We start from the raw sequence: 20387 nt of genomic DNA, 5'->3' as shown, positions 1-20387 counted from the left end.
GCATGAACTTAACTAAATTTCTCTTTCCCACTTCCTTGGGCACCTCTGTGGCTGCTCTGGATAAGGCCGATGAGCACAGAGGTGAGGCCAAAGCTGGTGTTTCATAGTTTGTATAGCTCAGTTACCTCCTGTTTTAATCAGGTGAGGCATTGAGTGGCCCTGTTCATTTTCTAACAAGTTAGTTAGTTGGTGGGAACTCTGGGTGCATTTAATTCTTCACTGGTAATGTTCAATACATGAATAAATTCTGTTATGTATTGAGTGCTACAATGACTTTTCAGTGAGTGCACTATGTGCTAATAAATGCACACTAATTGTTTGCAACATTTGCTCGATCAGGTAATGATGCAATTACTTGCTTATTTAAGCCTTTTGAAAGCTTAATTTCTTTTATGGCCTTCAGATAATATGCCCAGAGCAAGACTGGAAGTTGCAATATTTTTCCCACAGAGCAGTGGATATATGACTCGTAGCTAAAGCTGTGTTGATCATAATCTTTTAAATATTTGGTTACAGGATAGGGTTAATGACATTATGTATTGTTAGTTGTGTGGAATATGATGATTCCTGAGCTGTGACAACAATGAAAATGTGCGTAGGAAAACATCTGATCAAGGAATGAGGTTGGTCACATCTACAATAGAACACATTGTACGTGATCTGTGGAACAAATAGCCTTGATGGGCTGAATTTATGATTCCTTCATGTTCTCATGTGCAAAAGTACTTGAGATCTGAAGAGAATGTTACACTGAGTTGGCAACTGACCCAACAAGCTGTAGTGTGGGGATCGGTGGATGTATTGGAAAACCATGAAGTGCGCAGATGAGATGCAATGAATCAGTTCACTGGGAGAACTATGCACGATGCATGGTGCTGGGTATAGACAGTTTTACAATGAATTCACTAAAACTGTGGCGAGTAATTAAGAACAGTGCTAAAACTGACAACTTGCTTCAGAGCTCTTTGGAGACTTTGGAATGGAATTTTATTTGAAGTACACTCTTTAAGTCTTCCAGAATGCATTTGTGGTTTTTAGCTAAGAAAGGAGGTTCTGGAGTGCCAAAACACTTCAAAAGAAATTGTGATCATTATGGTTACCTGTCCCTCGATTCAAGGCTGACCAAGGTTGCATGTTTCTGTCATGGGTCGTCTTGTGACTGAACCAGTTGCTTCTTAATCTACAGGTCTTGGGCACATGGGACAAGATATCCCATGAGGTAGGGGGACTTGGAGTGCAGGGTTCCAAGTTGCAATATTTAAAGTTTTCTTTCTATGATGGATGATCCCACTGGGTGTGATTCCTTAGTAAGAGTTTTAACAACACCAGGTTAAAGTCCAACAGGTTTATTTGGTAGCAAATACCATTAGCTTTCGGAGCGCTGCTCCTTCGTCAGATGGAGTGGAAATGTGCTCTCAAACAGGGCACAGACACAAAATCAAGTTACAGAATACTGCTTAGAATGCGAATCCCTACAACCAACCACATCTTAAAGATACAGACAATGTGGGTGGAGGGAGCATTAAGCACAGGTTAACCTTTGCTTAATGCTCCCTCCACCCACATTGTCTGTATCTTTAAGATCTGGTTGGTTGTAGGGATTCGCATTCTAATCAGTATTCTGTAACTTGATTTTGTGTCTGTGCCCTGTTTGACAGCACATTTCCACTCCATCTGACGAAGGAGCAGTGCTCCGAAAGCTAATGGTGTTTGCTATCAAATAAACCTGTTGGACTTTAACCTGGTGTTGTTAAAACTCTTACTGTGTTCACCCCAGTCCAACGCCGGCATCTCCACATTGTGATTCCTTAGCCAGGAGAAAGTAGGAAAGCCTAATTTTATGGCACCTTTTCTAGCCCCTATCCCATTTCAGTTGAGTAGGGGATATGCTGAAGAGGACTGCTCAGTCACAGATACTGCTGCCCAAAGACACCTCTGTCCTTTCACATGTGTCCAATGACCTCCATGCATCTGTCATCTGCATGCAGATTCCTGACTAGGGCTCCCGAGTGCTCAGCCCCGTCCTTTTCATCAATTCTTCATTGCTGCAGGACTTGGTAAATGGAGTCCGTTAGAAACCTGCATGCAATTTTGTTTAATGTGGAGTTCTTGGGGCACTATCATTGCCCACATGGTCTTGACAGGTTGGTGGTCAGACTTTGGTGATGTGTTGAATGAACCACGATGATTGGTACCACCTTGCCACTGCACCCGCCTTCGCACCCAGTGAGGTGCATCGTTGTCTTTTGCATGTTCTGCCTTTGGGGACTTTGGACCTCACTTTATCTGGCACCTCCCCCACCAGCCTTGCCACCCTGGGAGCAAGGAGCGCCTGATGGTATTGCTCAAGGTATAGTTGAAGCACACAAGCCTCTCCACCACATCGAGGTCGCGATCCACAGAGGATCTGATTGATATCAGGTGGTCTTAAGGTCGTTCTTTGAAATGGCATTGTTTTTAATGTGCATTGAAGTCTCACGTAATAAAATTTTAAAAAATGGTGCTTCAGTTTCTTGGGAAGAATACTTGTGGCATGTTGTGGTCATGAATGAAATTAATGAATACTATCAAGCTTTCGGAAAATCTGCTAATGTTGCTTTCAACCTGGCACCTTGTGGCCTGAATTTTTAAAAAAAACAGAAGCCATGAGATACATGGCCACACCTTGGATTTTATTCAGTTTAATCCAGCTCTGCTTTAAATAAAGGTTAATTGGATTACTTATTGAGTCTATCATTTGCAGGCCGGAGAGATATGTGGGGTAAAAACCCAGATTCATTCCAAAAGATAACCCAGCTAGTTTGGATACACAAGTAGCAGAATAAATATCCTGACCTAGAATTCAGATCATTCAAAATGGTCAAAAATGCTTTTATTCATATTGCACCTGTAAAACTTCCAAAGATTAAATGCAAATTACTGTGGATGAACTTCCAAAGGTGTTTAACTACATTAAATGTGTTATGTAAAATAAGGTGTTCAGGGCAACCAATTTGACTGGATCATTTTCAAGCTCGAGTAACATACGACCTTCCTGTTCAATTCTGATGTCAGTGCAAACTGTGCAGCTTTGGGTGGGTGAAGACATGACTGCTAACCCACAATAGTGAGAGGGTGGATGCTGAACGGATTGGGAAGACTAGGATTAGAGAACGCAGTTTGAAAACAAGGTGTCTCCAATTAAGATGGAGAATTCTTTTTCTTTCAGAGAGTCATCAGTCTGTGGAATTCTCCCAGAGAGCAGTGGAGGCAGGGTCATTGAATACTTGTAATGCTGTGTAGGTTAGATTCTTGATTGACAAGGGAGCCAAAGGTTATAGTGGGTAGATGGGAAAGTAGAATTGAGGCCACAGTCAGAGCAGCTATGACCTTATCAAATAGAAGAACAGGATTGAGGAGCCGAATGACATATTCCCACTCCCTAATTTGTATACATGTTTATTGACTGAGGTGAGGTGCTGTAGCACTTCACAGCAAAGGAGGTATGTTTTGAAGTGTTGCACTGTTGTAATGTGAGAAATGGAGCAGCCAGTTTACAGACCTTATAATCCCACAAGCAACAGATGAATGAGCAATTACATTTTTTAATGGTGTTTGTTAAGTGATAATGTCTGACCAAATAATGAGTTAACATCCTTTCTGATCTCTGAAGCATGTTGTGGGATCTTTTGAGTCCACCCAAGAGGCAGATGGGATCGGGGTCCCTGTTTAACATCCAAAAGGCAATATAAATGTAGCATGAGCTCAATGCTGTCAGTCTAGATTATATGTTCAAGTCTCTGGAGTGAGAGTAAAAGCTAAAATCACAGCATTGGTCTCATTCTGCACAGTGACATTCAGTCCATTGTGTCTGCTGCAGCTTTCCAAATGAACATTATGACTTAGTGCCATTCCCCTCCCTTTTTCCCCATGTACCTGCAAAAGTTGTAACACAACATTTAGACTAGTATAAATAACAGATAACATAATGGAAATCTGCGCTGATATATAAACTGGAAACATATATCTGTTTATGTAAATAGTATCTTTCTAAATACGTGGAGGGGATGTGGAGTAGTGGTAAAGCTATTGGACTAGTAGCCCAGATGCCCAGACTAAAGGTTCAGATCCCATCATGGCATCTATTGGAATTTAAATTCACTCAGTAGATTAAAATATAAAGCCAGTCTCAGTAATAGTGACCTTGGGATGAAAATCTACCTGGTTTACTCATGCCCTTTAGGGAAGGAAATCTGCTGTCCTTACCTGGTCTGCTCTACATGTGACTCCAGATCCACGGAAATGTGGTTGACCCAAACCACTCAGTTCAAGGATAAGCAAAGATGTACAACTAATGCTGGCCTTACCAGTGACGCCCACATCCCATGAAAAAAATCATAAAACTGCTGGCAGTTTTGTTATAAGATTCTGTCTCTCAGCATGTTTGCTTTTAAGGGTGGCAGTATTTCAGTATGATGTTTGTTTGGACATTCAGAAGGAAATTGATAGATTTCTATACAAAAAAAACCTTGAATTGAATCAAAGCCACAGCTATAGCAATAGCGTAATTATGTTCGGTGATTTCAACTTTCCCAACATTAATTGGGATACACACATAGTATTAAGGGCTTGGATGGAGTGGATTTCTGAAATGTGTACAGTAGAACCTTTTAGATCAATATGTAGAGGGCCCAACGAGGGATGTCACAATGCTGGACCTAATTCTGGGGAATGAAGCCGATGAGGTGGTAGTGAGATTGCATTTCAGTGATAGCAACCATGATATGGTACAATTTAAGCTTATTATGGACAAAGAAATAGACAAGTTACCAAAAAAAAAGTTTTGGATTGGGTGAGAGTGTATTTTAGTACAATAAGGCAGGATCTGGCCAAGGTAGACTGTGAACAGCTACTTTTGGGGAAATCTACAGAAGAGCAGTGGGGGTGTTTAAAAAGGAAGTGGGGAGGGGATAGACCTAACATGTTCCCTCTAGGGTAACATGAAGGAGTAACAAACCCAGGGAACGATGGATGAGCAGAGATATTCAGGATATGATGAAATTTTACCATGGTCTATTCTGCACTTTGATTCTGTAACAGTGTTAGATTTGGGGCTAGAAGAGGGACTGTTATGTTAAAATAGGAACTTGTGCAGCATTTGTACTAGCTTGAGGAAGGTGTTAACTGGGTCTGATTGATCCAGTGTTTTGACCACTGTTTCCAACCTACACAAGTGGTCTGTTTACCCCAAATAATGTGTAAATCCATCACAATGCTGACGATGCTAATACAGGGAAGAGTATTAGAGACAAGGTGCAGCTGAGGTTTTCAAAAAAATTCAAATTGGTTCAGCAATCGAACAAATAAATATAAAATTAAAATTCTGCAGTGATGAATGTAAAGTTACTAAAATGAAAAAAGGGTCATAAATGAACAGTGAAATTAAATGCAGAGAGCTAGAGAAATATACATGATTCATAGCAGAAAGATTACTCTATCTAGAAGATGTTTCGAATTAATTTAAAATCTAATCAAATGTCAAAAAATACAATTCCATATGAATTATGTTAGTACTTTATAGGGCATTGTCCAACCATATTTATTGTATCATATTTTGTCACATGAGCACAGACCAGCTATGTGTGCACCATAAATGTTACTACTGGAGGGATCAAGAAGAGCAACAAAACTATTATTTAAAAATTCATTATGGGATGTGGTTATTGCTGGTTAGACCAATATTTATTGCCCATTCCTAGTTGCCCTTGAGAAGGTGGTGGTGAGCTGCCGCCTTGAAACTGCTAAATGTCCCCGAGGTGAAGGTGCACCCGCAGTGCTGTTAGGGAGGGAGTTCCAGGATTTTGCCCTAATGACAGTGAAGGAATGGTGATGTATTTCCAAGAAGGATGGTGAGTGACTTGGAGGTGAACCTCCAGGTCATGGTATTCCGCAGTATCTGCTGCTCTTGTCCTTCTGGATGGTAGGGGTCATGGGTTTGGGAGGTGCTGCCTAAGGAACCTTGGTGAGTTCCTGCAGTGTATCTTGTAGATGGTAACCATGGCTGCCACTGTTTGGCAGTGGTGGGGGGAATTGAATACTTGTGGAAGGCATAGCAGTCAAGCGGGGCTGCTTTGTCCTGGGTTATGGCAAGCTTCTTGAGTGTTGTTGGACTTGTACACATCCAGGCAAGTGGAGAGTATTCCATTACATTCTTGACTTGTGCTTTGTAGATGGTAGACAGGCATACTGAACATTGTTCAGGCATCAGCGAACACCCCGACTTGTGACCCAACTAACTATTCCTAATGTGTACTCTGGAAGAGTTATGAGAAATGGAAAAGTTTAAGATTTCCAAGTAGAACAAAAATAACTAAGGAGAGACCTTGTCAAAGTACAATATTTAAAGTTTTAGAAGCAAGCTTGGATTGCTACTTTGAAATAAACTCTCAAAGACCAGAGGGATATAAATGGGAACTATGAAAAATAAATATTAAAGAATTTTGTTGCTCAGTGATGAGTTGGAATGATTTGCCAGCAGAATAGTAGCCACACAAATATTTGGGTCATTCAAGCTGCAGAGATATGCTGAGGTCATTTTTAAGGTACTGGGGGGTTAGACTTCAATGGGTTACAGGCTATTTTTGTCCTCGACTTTCCTCCACTATTTATTATTTTCGTTCTCACTTCTCTCCATCAATCTTTGTTCCTTCTCTTCCTGAAGCTATTGCATTCTTGAGATACAGTCCCTGGTTGCATTTCACTACTTCACTCGAGTCGTTGTTATTTATTTGTAAGCTTTAATTGCAGAGTGTCTGCATGCTATTCAACTATGTCAGGGGCACTGCAGCCAGTATCAGTCCTGTCCTCTCTCAATATTGAGTGAGTGAGAGAGAGAGAGAGACAAGTTGCTGAAACCTTTCATCTTACACTCATCAGGACAGATACATGCCAAATTTCAAACTATTGCAATTTATATGACAGGAGAAAAGAGTGTTGATTAGTGGGCAAATTGACTCTGGCCAAGGCATTGCCATAGAGAAAGCAACGGAAACTATAGTCTCCCCAAGCTCCTGGAGAACCTTTCAAAAAAGGTGAAAAGCTGAGACGCATTTGCAAAGAATAAGTCCCTGATTATGAATGTGTCTCTTGTCACAAGCCATGTTACAAGCTCCACCGATTATGTTAAATTGTCAGTACAGGTACTAGTACACTCAAGATTGTTCAGCCGGGACTTCCCAATTGCAAAATTACATCTAGCAGTAAACGTTTTGTTTTAGATTTTACAAGCTTGAGTTGGTTGAGTGCGGTCTGTACTCTGCCTATTGCAAACAACCAAAGGTACATGCCATTTGATTGGATCAGCCAATCACTGGAACATAATGGCCAATGTATCTGGCTTCGAAACGGCACTGAAATTCATACGTGACATTGTTCAATTGTGTGATCAGCACTATATTGTTTTGAACTGCAGGCAGTTCCAGACAGTGGAAAATACCACTTGAGTAACCGCTGCATGGTAGCAACATGAACCAGCTTGCTTAATCTGCTGTTCAAATTTTTGAGATACTTTGCCTTTCCAGATTAATTTCAGGACCAAAAGTAGTGTTTTTTTGGTCCACTTGCGAGTTTGCACAACACACAGCAAACAATGATCTGATCAGGATAGCCACTGTCTTGCAGAAAAGCTTTCATGTGCTTTTGCGAGATCACTGTGAAGGTGAAAGTTGAAAATTTATTTTGTTAGAGTTGCATTTCAAGCTTGGGGTCTATCTATCTTTAATCCTGTGTAAGGTAAACTTATTTTCATTTTATTAAAATATCTTGAATTTTATATTTTGGTTGGAAAAAATTGTAACACTTTTTTAAAAAAAAAAATTGAAGCTTATATTAGTGCTGTACTAAAATCTGTGCTGGGAGTACGGCTGTCTGGTGTCATATCCTTTAACTGGCTAGTCAAGCGAATGGTGCAGTTCAGTGTTAATGTAATTCTCATGTACTACAACGTTTTGGACCAAATGGCATGGATACTTTTGGCAGATGTCAGGAATGATATTTTTTCTTCTTTTTCCCCTGGCAGTTCCCATTGACCATTCAGATTTAGTTGCTGACCTTCTGAAAGAACTTTCCAACCACAATGAGCGAGTTGAAGAGCGGAAGGCAGCACTGCTGGAACTCTTAAAAATAACCAGAGAGGACACCCTGGGGGTGTGGGATGAGCACTTCAAGACTATTCTGCTTTTGCTTCTAGAAACTCTAGGAGACAAGGATGTAAGTAATTCCTCACGCCCCACCCCCCCCACGGTGGGTGAAAATCCTGCCTTTCCCTAAGGAGCGAAATGGTATTTTGCAACTTCAGAGTGTGTTCAGAAAACAACTGTGTAGCTTGTTCAAAATAAGTCGAGGCTTCCAGTTTGCTGGGATCAGACTAAACCAGCCAACCTGCTTTATTTAATATGGAATCTCTTGAGCTTATGGATTAAAATGTTTCTCCAGTGCATCCAAGTTGTTTAGCCTCGGGTCAGTTCAAGATGGACTGCAGACAGATACTATAAAATATTAAAGTGAAAAATGAAATACTCCAGATGCTAGAAATCAAAAGTAGAAGATGCTGGAAAAACTTAGCAAATCTGTGGAGAAAGAAACCAAGTTCATTTTTCAAATGGATGATCTTTTATCAGAACTAGGAAAAGCTAGAGGTGTCATTGGATTTAAGCTAGTGAAATCTTGGGGTGGGGGAACCCTTCTGACAAAGTGAAAGGCAGTAGTGATTGAATGGCCATTTTGTTCATGGTGCAAAGCCAAAGGGAGAGGTAATGAGGACAAGGAAAGAAACTAAACATATTGAGAGAAGGTGTGAATGACAGGGTCAAGGATATCTGTTGCCTGAAAGGAAATCGAGGGCAACGAGAGAAAGACCAAAACTAGCAAATCAAAAGGAAATAGCACAGGTTACCATCTAAAATTGTTGAACTCAATGTTGAGTCCGGAAAATGCCCTGTGGAAAGTTGAGGTGTGATTCCTCTAGCTTACGTTGAACTTTTTCTGAACAGTGTAGGAGTCGGAGGACAAAGATCAGAGTGGGAGGAACGTGTGGAGAGTTAAAATGGGAGATTACTGGAAGCTTGGGGTCATGCTTGTACTCCAATTACCAATATTCTGCAAAGTGACCACCCAATCTGCATTTGATCTCCTCCATGTACTCGGTGTGGAACTGACTACATCTTGAGCAATGAATACAGAATATTAAATTGAAGGAAGTACAAGTAAATTGCTGTTTGATCTGGAGTGTGTGTTGGGACCTTGGATAGTAAGAAGGAAGGAGGAACTCCTTCACTTGCATGTGTGAAGGGGAGAGGGTGTGAAGGGGTGACTGGGGAATGGACAAGGGTATCACAGAAGGCTTTTGGAATGATAACAGGGAAGAGGAAGATGGCATCATGCTGGAAATGGCAGAGGATGATATGTTGAATATGGAAGCTGGTTGGGTGGAAGGTGAGGAAAAGTGGAACCCTAGCATGGGGAGGACAAGGGGTGAAAGGAGAAGTGCATGAATGGAATGGACGTGATCAAGGGTCCTGTCAACCAAGTGGGGTGGGTAGGAGTGGAATCCTCAGGTGAGGAAAAAGGAAAATCTATCAGAAGCACAAGTATGGAAATTTAGAATATTTTGACATTTTCACTGTTAACAGTTCCACACCCATTCAAGCAATTTGAAACACAGAGCAAGTGATTAAAACAAGACAGAAACGTATCGAACAGTGACATTGACTTTGAGAATCGTCTTCATAAGATTTAAATTTGTTGTGATGGCTAATCCATTCACAATGTGGCTTAAACAGAAACTTAATGTCAGTGAATCGCATGAAATAATTAGATCTGACCTCGTTCTAAGCCCCTTATTGGAATGGGATGCACGTTGTTCATGGTGTAGAAAGCTATAAATCCATTTTGTGACTTGATGTGCAGGTAGTCTATACAAGGAAAATGTTACTTTTGAGTGTTCATGCATTTACAGTTAGCAAACATGCAATAAAACCACAACTGCTCACAAGGAGAAAATGTCCTAAATGCGTTAATCCCTGACATCCCTGTCAGATACAAGTTTCAGAAGATTATTCTTTGACCTCTTGTTGTGAATGTTGCATGGTGTTGTTGGTGGCCGTAACTGTTGACTTGAATTGCAACACTCTCTGGAAAAGATTTATATGAAAATATAACAATTCATAAATGTATTTACAAACCCATTCTTCTCATCCCCACCCCCAGCATTCCATTAGAGCATTAGCCTTAAGAGTTCTACGAGAAATTCTGCGCAACCAACCAGCAAGGTTTAAAAATTACGCAGAACTAACCATTATGAAAACACTAGAAGCACACAAAGATTCTCACAAAGAGGTGAGTTAAGTTTCAGTATTATTCAGTAACTTAAATTCTTATCTACAAGTTCCTTCCAATTAATTTTCAGTTAATTTATTTTTCAAATTGATATTAAACATCCTTCAGCAAATTAAACACATTTCAGTCAATTAGTGAGGTACCATTTGGTATCTGACAAATTAAGAAATTACTGATTGATTACATTGAAAAAAAGATGCATGAAATGTCATATATTTTCAGTGGGAATTGAATTGGATGTCCCAGGCCATATTGTTACAGAAGTTTGAGCAAAATGATACTAGAGGTATTGTAACAGCCTAGATAAAAGGGAAGACCATCCATTCCTCTTCACCATCAGGGTGTTGTGACTGCAGTATGTACTGTTTCTCAACTCTCCAATATGAATTTAACAGGGAAACTGGCCGAACACACCCCAATGCACATTCAATGATGGATGTGACCAAGCAAATCCCACAAGTTTCCTAGCATCTCACTTGGATGACAGTGACCATTGAGAGTCACAAAGTCCCAGTAAAACCATCTCGCTTATGAAAAATCTCAACACTTAAGCCACTCCAACTCAAGTGTCTCAATGACTGCTGATCTCCAAGTAGAACAAAGAAAATTACAGCACAGGTACAGGCCCTACAGCCCTCTAAGACTGCACAGACCTTGCTGCCCGATTGACCTTACCCTTCTGGGGTCCATATCTCTCTGTTCCCTTCCTATTCATGTATTTGTCCAGACATCCCTTAAAAGTCACATTCATATCTGCTTTCACTACCTCCCCTGGCAGCGAGTTACAGGCACCCAACACCCTCTGTATAAAAAAAAACTTGCCTCGTGCATCCCCTTTAAACCTTGCCCCTTGCACCTTAAACCTATGCCCCCTAGTAATTGACTTTTCCACCCTGGGAAAAAGTTTCTGACTATCCACTCTGTCTACGCCACTCATAATCTTGTAGACTTCTATCAAGTCGCCCCTCAACCCCCGTCGTTCCAATGAGAACAAACCAAATTTCTCCAACCTCTCCTCGTAGCTAATGCCCTCCATACCAGGCAACGTCCTGGTAAATCTTTTCTGTACCCTCTCCAAAGCCTCTGCATCCTTCTGGTAGTGTGGCAACCAGAATTGAACACTATATTCCAAGTGCGGCCAAACTAAGGTTCTATAAAGCTGCAACATGACTTGCCAATTTTTAAACTCAATGCCCTGGCCGATGAAGGCAAGCATGCCGTATGCCTTCTTGACTACTCCATCTTCTCCACCTGCATTGCCACTTGCAGTGACCTGTACACCCAGATCCCTCTGCCTATCAATGCTCTTAAGGGTTCTGCCATTTTCTGTATATTTCCCATCTGTATTAGACCTTCCGAAATGCATTACCTCACATTTGTCCGGATGAAATTCCACCTGCCATCTCTCCACCCAAGTCTCTAACCGATCTATATCCTGCTGTATCCTCTTGACAGTCCTCGTCGCTATCCGCAATTCCAACTACCTTTGTGTCGTCTGCAAACTTACTAATCAGACCAGTTACATTTTCCTCCAAATCATTTATATTACAAACAGCAAAAGTCCCAGCACTGATCCCTGAGGAATGCTACTTGTCACAGCCCTCCATTCAGTAACGCACCCTTCCACTGCTACCCTCTGTCTTCTATGACCGACATGATGTGGAGATGCCAGCGTTGGACTGGGGTAAACACAGTAAGAGTTTTAACAACACCAGGTTAAAGTCCAACAGGTTTATTTGGTAGCAAATGCCATTAGCTTTTGGAGTGCTGCTCCTTCGTCAGATGGAGTGGAAATCCAATTTCCACTCCATCTGATGAAGGAGCAGCGCTCCAAAAGCTAATGGCATTTGCTACCAAATAAACCTGTTGGACTTTAACCTGGTGTTGTTAAAACTCTTTCTATGACCAAGCCAGTTTTGTATCCATTTTGCAAGCTCACCTCTGATCCTGTGCAACTTCACCTTCTTTACCAGTCTGCCATGAGGGACCTTGTCAAAGGCCTTACTGAAGTCCATACAGACAACTGCCCTACCTTCAAGAACTTCGTCACTTCCTCAAAAAATTTGATCAAGTTAGAGACACGACCTCCCCTTCACAAAACCATGTTGCCTCTCGCTAATACGTCCACTAATTTCCAAGTGGGAGTAAATCCTGTCTTGAACAATCCTCTCCAATAATTTCCCTACCACTGACGTAAGGCTCACCAGCCTGTAATTACCTGGATTATCCTTGCTACCCTTCTTAAACAAAGGAAGAACATTGACTATTCTCCAATCCTCTGGGACGTCCCCTGTAGCCAGTGAGGATACAAAGATTTCTCTCCAGGCCCCAGCAATTTCCTCCCTTACCCCTCTCGGTATTCTGGGGTACACCCCATCAGGCCCTGGGGACTTGTCTACCTTAATGTTTCTCAAGAACCCCAATACCACCACCTCTTTTAATCTCGACATGACCCAAACTATCTACACACCCTTCCCCAGACTCATCATCCACCAAACCCTTCTCTTTGGTGAATACTGACGCAAAGTAATCATTTAATACCTTGCCCATTTCCTCTGGCTCCACGCATAGATTCCCTCCCCTGTCCTTGAGTGGGCCAATCCTCTCCCTGGCTACCCTCTTGCTGTTTGTATATGTATAAAAAGCCTTGGGATTTTCCTTAATCCTGCTGGCCAATGACTTTTCGTGACCCCTTTTAGTCCTCCTTACTCCTTGCTTCAGTTTCTTTCTACTTGTATTCCACGCTTGCTTTGTGTATTCCTAGCCTTGACAAATGCTTCCTTTTTCTCTTTGACTAGGCTCACAATATCTCTCGTTATCCAGGGTTCCCAAAACTTGCCATACTTATCCTTCATCCTTACAGGAATGTGCTGGTCCTGAATCCCTATTAACTTGCACTTGAAAGCCTCCCACATGCCAGATGTTGATTTGCCCTCAAACACCTGCCCCCAATTTACATTCTTCAGTTTCTGCCTAATACTGTTGTAATTAGCCTTCCCCCAATTTAGCACCTTCATTTGAGGACTACATTTATCTTTACCCATCAGTACCTTAAAGCTTACTGAATTGTCCCTGAACTGCTCCCCTACTGAAATGTCGACCAATGCCAGGTCTAGTACAGCCCTTCCCTAGTTGGACTATCTATATACTGTTTCAAGGAGCCCTCCTGGATGCTCTGGATACAGCTGTGATATTCTCCTTAACCAGTAGTGCAACTTCCCCACCTCTTTTACATCCCCCTCCATCCCGCCTGAAACACCTGTACCCTGGAATGTTAAGCTGCCAATCCTGTCCTTTCCTTAACCAAGTCTCTCTAATGGCAACAACATCACAGTTCCAAATACTAATCCAAGCTCTAAATTCATCTGCCTAACCTGTTACACTTATCACATTGAAACAAATGCACTTCAGTCCATCAGATCCTCTTTGATTAGCAACCACACCCTGCTAGCTCTTCCTCTGAGTCTTGCCAGCCCTACTCTCTAGTTCCCCTTCAGTTAATTCACCTTTGCTTTGATTACTACCCTCCTGCCAAACTAGTTTAAAGTAGTTCAATCTCTCCTGCTGAGACTGCATTCTGCAGGATTCACAAAAAATGTACTGCTAACTACGGGTCTACTCCTATTTTTTTAATGTTTGAAAAGGCATTAACATGATATTTTACTATCGCAATAAATGTTTTGCAGAATTTTATTTTGCTTGATGGTAAATTAAAGTTAGATATTTAAAGTTGATGGTCTTGTACTGTATCTAATGTCTTGACCAATGTTTAATACTGTAGCTACTATTCAAATATATTGCCAGACGATAATCCATTAGAGAAAGGTCAGTCTGTATGGGTATGTGCTATGACAGTTATGCTTCTAAATTAATTTGGCTACTGAAGTTCGGACTGTGTCCCCTATATTGCCTGTTATAGTTCTGAAATGGGGCTAAAATTAAATTATCACTATCCTGAAGTCCTTCAACATCCGATTGCATCCAAAATGACAATGCAACTTGCATTTATTTTTTGATGTGGAAGCTGCATGCATTTAAAAAAAAATAATTTACATATGGGCCCATGATCAGATTAGTTAATGAAGCATGATCATTTCAATTTCTACGCAAGGATGAACCTGCTAAACCGGGTGGTGTCAAGTCTTGTGTACAGTAAATCTGTTGGCTTTTCAAAGCAAAGTACACTAAGGTTCAAATATAACATTGCAATATTGCTAGTTTTCAGAATTACTTTTTGTCACCATCTGGAAATTAAAATGCTGATAGGGAAACGTGAAAACACTGCATATCATTCATTTCAGTGAACATAATGTTTTATTAGCATTATTGTGTAACAGATGCAGTCTTTGTCTATCAGTTTATCTGAAGGTCACAAGCAAGTTATTAGTTTTTTGCTTCATTCTTTTCAACCAAGCAATGGTTATATTTATAATCTGCAATTATGCCTAGGGAATTTTTATTTTTTATACAGGACTTTAGCTTACAGTTTTCCTTCAACTGAAGGAAAAGTTCATTTTTAAAACATTTTCCAGTACACAGGTTTATCTGTTGTTTAATGTTTGAATGTAATTCTTGCATGACCGTTTATTTCTGCCTTGAACCAGTATTGATCTGGTTTGTCATAGTTGTCTGCCATCCACCTGACCTTGTTTTAAAAAAACCAATCTGTTCCCTGAACACCTGTGATTATATGACTCACATTCAATGAACTCTGCTCGACAAATTTCCAAGCGAGCATTGCACACTGCTCTTTGAAATGAATTATAATTGCATCTCCTGCGATTGTAATAATGACTAGCTAGGGACCCGAACTATGGGCTTTGGCCCCACTGCAGCCAAAACCCAATCATTGTTTGTCAGTGGCCATAATACAGTAAATTAACTCGATAATTGCTTAGATTTTCCAGTTATGTCGGTATAAACCCAGTTAAAATGAATAGATAACTATTGTGCCATGAGTGGAAAAAAATGTTGTGTGACTGACCTAAGATTAATGCGATTCTTGGAGATTAGGCAGTTCCCTGGGGTCAAGGATGACTTGCTTCTACTGGTTCTCCCACGCACATGCACACACACACACGTCGACTGTACCTCTGCCCATTCCTGATTGTCTCTCAATGTGTTGAGCGCCTTCTCTGAATGAGCCTTCTCCATTGTGGATGGACACAAGACAGGGTCTGCCATGAGACTGTTTGACCTCTTCAGTGATGTTTTGAGAACATCCATGAAGTGTTTCAGCTGTCCTCCTGGTTCCTCCTTAAAAGGAAAGATGCACTGCTAATTACCTGGCACGCTGAAAAAATGCTTTGTTAGTAACTGCATAATAAGAAAGGCCTTGGAAGTAACTTCCTTTCATTCCTCCAACAAATACATAAATATAATTATGCAAGTCAGCAACAGCAACTTGCATTTATTTCTGCATTCACCCCTTTGCAGGAGTGTAGTCAAACAAAATTTGATACTGAGCCACATTTGTTTGAGATACAGCTGAATTATGATTTCACGCTAATCTGTTATTTCAGATCTCCTCTTCTCAGGTCATCCATTGACACTGTAGTGGAGGGTTGTACTTCACCACTTCTGCTGTGCAGTGCAATAGTGTCTGTCTCTTCAGCCTGATCTGGAGCTTCATGGTACAGGAAATGTTCTAATGGGACATCAGATTTCTGATGAGGAAGTAATTAATATGTAGCGTAAAACTGTAAAAGATAATATCAGTCTGCAGCACGGGAGGAGGTCATTTGGCCAAAAAAGAAAATGCTGGAAAATCCCAGCAGGTCTGGCAGTATCTGTAAGGGGAGAAAAGACTGACGTTTCGAGTCCAGATGACCCTTTGTCAAAGCTAGAAGTCATAGAAAGTGGCCTGCTGTGCGTGTATGTTTTATTTTCTAAGTGTCTCTGCAATTTACTAATAAACATGTCTATTGCCTCTTTAAGGTGGTAAGGGCTGCAGAAGAAGCTGCTTCCACTTTGGCAAGCTCCATTCATCCTGAACAGTGCATCAAAGTGCTCTGCCCAATCATCCAGACAGCTGACTACCCCATCAATCTCGCTGCCATTAAAATGCAAACAAAGGTGATAGAGAGGATCTCCAAGGAGTCTCTTCATCAGCTTCTCCCAGACATCATCCCAGGGTTGCTTCAGGTGCTTGCAGCTTAAATACCTAAAATAGTTTACCTCTGTTATTTAATTCACTCTTCAGTGAGAAACCTGATAACATCACTGGAAATAAGTGGTACTGATTCCTTTGGGCACTTGTTTCGCAAATAGACATTGAGCCTGTGGGCAGGAAAATCCAAACCGGAATGGCAACACTGCAAAGGGTGGAGCAGAAGCCAGCCTGAATGATGAAACAGGAAGTTTGCCTCAATGGTAGCTTTAGATATTTGCCTTCAAGGCTGGGATTAATTTACCAACTCTCAAACTAACCTATGTCAAATAATAAACAAAAGGAGGCAGGTTGCTAGCGGAGTGCCGCAGGGATCAGTGCTTGGTCCTCTGCTCTTTGTGATTTTTATTAATGACTTAGAGGAGGGGACTGAAGGGTGGATCAGTAAATTTGCTGATGACACCAAGATTGGTGGAGTAGTGGATGAGATGGAGGGCTGTTGTAGGCTGCAAAGAGACATAGATAGGATGCAAAGCTGGGCTGAAAAATGGCAAATGGAGTTTAACCCTGATAAATGTGAGGTGATTCATTTTGGTAGGACTAATTTAAATGTGGATTACAGGGTCAAAGGTAGGGTTCTGAAGACTGTGGAGGAACAGAGCGATCTTGGGGTTCATATCCACAGATCTCTAAAGGTTGCCACTCAAGTGGATAGAGCTGTGAAGAAGGCCTATAGTGTGTTAGCTTTTATTAACGGGGGTTGGAGTTTAAGAGCTGTGGGGTTATGCTGCAACTGTACAGGACCTTGGTGAGACCGCATTTGGAGTATTGTGTGCAGTTCTGGTCACCTCACTATAGGAAGGATGTGGAAGCGCTGGAAAGAGTGCAGAGGAGATTTACCAGGATGCTGCCTGGTTTGGAGGGTAGGTCTTATGAGGAAAGGTTGCGGGAGCTAGGGCTGTTCTCTCTGGAGCGGAGGAGGCTGAGGGGAGACTTAATAGAGGTTTATAAAATGATGAAGGGGAAAGATAGAGTGAACGTTCAAAGACTATTTCCTCGGGTGGATGGAGCTATTACAAGGGGGCATAACTATAGGGTTCGTGGTGGGAGATACAGGAAGGATATCAGAGGTAGGTTCTTTACGCAGAGAGTGGTTGGGGTGTGGAATGGACTGCCTGCAGTGATAGTGGAGTCAGACACTTTAGGAACATTTAAGCGGTTATTGGATAGGCACATGGAGCACACCAGGATGATAGGGAGTGGGATAGCTTGATCTTGGTTTCAGATAAAGCTCGGCACAACATCGTGGGCCGAAGGGCCTGTTCTGTGCTGTACTGTTCTATGTTCTAATATTTTAAGGTGCACAGTATAAATCAAATGTGCGTTACTATATCCAATGATTTGTATCAAATAAGACATGTGATGGCATGATCCACGTAATTTTCTAATGTTTCAGTGCCACATGCTATGTAGCCAGGTACATGTTTAAAGTGGATTATATTTGTACTGTTATGCATTCTTCATAGTGATCTGCACACATTTCATTGTGTTGATTATGATGTGACTTTACTGGAAGCATGGCCTCAAGTCTCAGTGAAGTTCCATGGGTCTTCCCTTGTGTCCATTGCCCCTCAGCCAGTGATGTGCTTCTGAAAACCCTTGCTATGTTCATTTTGGGGGGAGTTTCTTTCCTTCTGTGCATATACTTCCACTTCATCCGTGTCTTCTTAAAACTTTTAACAGTATGTTTGAGCAGTATCAATCACTCTAATCCATTAGGCTCACCTCAAATGTGAGAGACATGTGCAAACGTTTGAGTTATCAAATACATTTTAGCTCAGATTTCAGCAAGCGAAAATTTTGTGTTGCTCGTTCACACTTATATATTTTTTGGCATCACCCATGGCTCAATTGGTGGCACACTCCCCTCTTAAGTCAGAAGGTTGTGGTTCAAGTCCCACTTCAGGATTTGAGCACAAAAATCAAAGCAGACATCGACTATAGCACTAAAAGTGCTGCACTGTCAGCAGCGCCACTTTTCAGAAGAGACAATGGGAGGTTGAGTTTGCAGTCTCGTGTGAACTTAAAAGATTCCATGATAGTATTTTGAAGCAAAACAGGAGAGTTATCCCCAGCATTAATCAAAACAGAAAATGCTGCCTAAACTCAGCAGGTCTCCAGCATCTCTGGAGAGAAAAACAGGGTTAATACTTCGGGTCCCCAGCATCCTGGGTCCCTCAATCAACATCACAGAAAAGACTATCTGGCCGTTTCACTTGTCATTTATGGGAGACTGCTGTGTGCCACTGTTCTTGCATTACAACAATGACTATACTTCAATAGCATGTCATTGACAGGAAGTGTGGGACTAAATATCATACTTCTCTCCAGAGCCAGCAGAAGCACAATGGACTAAGTGGCAGCCTCATGTTGTATAATATTCTCTGATTGTATGAAATACATTTGGTCAGAATTATGTATGCTTTCAGTGCTTTTTAGTTACTGTTTTATGAACCGTTGATTTTGTTACAGGGGTATGACAACACAGAAAGCAGTGTGCGTAAAGCAAGCGTGTTTTGCTTGGTGGCAATTTATTCTGTAATTGGAGAAGAGCTGAAACCTTACCTTGCTCAGCTCACAGGAAGTAAGGTAGGCACATGCGCATGAAATCCTTGTACACTCCAATGTTGTTTCTCCTAGTCTTTCTTTGACTGCAAGTTTGGATCACGGACTTAATATTCAAAATGTGAAAGTCTGGTGTTAAAATAGAAATGTGCTGGGAATCTGTCTCAAGGGGAATTGGTGGCGAACTGCACTAATAATCCAGAGCTAATGCTCTGGGGACATGGGTTCACACCCCACCAAATTAATAAAATCTTGTCGTAAAAAAAAATTGTTTTACTATCTGCCATCCTTACCTGGTCTGGCCTACATGTGACTCCAGACTCTCAGTAATGTGGTTGACTCTTAATTGCCCTCTGAAATGTCCTTGCCAATGACACCCACATCCCATGAAAGAATAAACAAAAAGGATAATACTGCACAGTATACTTTCAAAGCTTTAGGATTCTTTTAAATGGAAAAATACTAAGTTCAATAAAATTTCCTATTAAAAACCTTGTACTAATTTGACCACAAGTAGTATTTAGTGAGCAACCTCATGAACTGGCATTCCCCAAGTTGATTTCCAGTTGAAGCAAGAGTTAGTGCTGCAGTAGGACTCCCTAGACTGGTTTAAGTTTGGGGAATGGGGAAATTTAATGGAAACAATGGTTTTCAAATGGTTGGAAGGTATTTCAAAGACTGAGCTTCTAGGAAGCCACAGAGACCGAAATAAAATCTGTGTGCATAGAATGGGGTTGAATGACTAGCAGTGGAAAAAGGAATCCCTCCCCCAGTGAAAGTGACATTTCCTCTCTCCGAGGACTTCAAAGGGGTCTGTTCACACCTGTAGTTTCTGAGAGAGAGAGAGAAGTCTGGAGTGCCGTTGTGATTTAAAAGGCTGTCAGGTGACCAGGCGGCATGGAGGTTAAAGTCGCCAGGCTATTTCAAAGTTCTCACAGATGACAGGTAGGAATGAAGATGTTGAGCAGAGAGCTGCCTGAAATCACCATGCCAGGGGGCCAGGGGTTGTCTGTCAGGGCAAGAAGGGGCAATCCAGCGACTGGACCCCCATCCCAGGGGACAGTGCCAAGATCAACACCTTGACCCCAAGCCCACCCAATCCCTTGGGAGACCCTTCCTCTGCAACCTGGCAGTCATGAAGTGGAGATGCCGGCGTTGGACTGGGGTGAACACAGTAAGAAGTCTCTCAATACCAGGTTACAACAGGTTTATTTGGTAGCAAATACCATAAGCTTTCGGAGCGCTGCTCCTTCGTCAGATGGACCACTCCATCTGACAA

The 20387-nt window shown here is 41.5% G+C and overlaps 1 protein-coding gene across 8 annotated transcripts in view; it reads left to right on the top strand.

Annotated features, from left to right (window-relative positions):
* clasp1a (cytoplasmic linker associated protein 1a) overlaps positions 1-20387 on the top strand; it is a 250440-nt gene that overhangs the window by 223383 nt on the left and 6670 nt on the right. For all 8 annotated transcript variants that reach the window (XM_078227932.1, XM_078227926.1, XM_078227929.1 and 5 more), the window contains 4 exons: positions 8057-8247; positions 10246-10374; positions 16312-16518; positions 19016-19132. In XM_078227932.1, the coding sequence (XP_078084058.1) occupies positions 8057-8247; positions 10246-10374; positions 16312-16518; positions 19016-19132 (644 nt within the window). The remainder of the gene's footprint in view (positions 1-8056; positions 8248-10245; positions 10375-16311; positions 16519-19015; positions 19133-20387) is intronic.

The sequence above is a fragment of the Mustelus asterias genome, chromosome 14 (genome assembly GCF_964213995.1).
Source record: "Mustelus asterias chromosome 14, sMusAst1.hap1.1, whole genome shotgun sequence".
In the NCBI taxonomy this organism is placed as follows: domain Eukaryota; kingdom Metazoa; phylum Chordata; class Chondrichthyes; order Carcharhiniformes; family Triakidae; genus Mustelus; species Mustelus asterias.
This window is presented reverse-complemented; position numbering and strand designations above follow the sequence as displayed.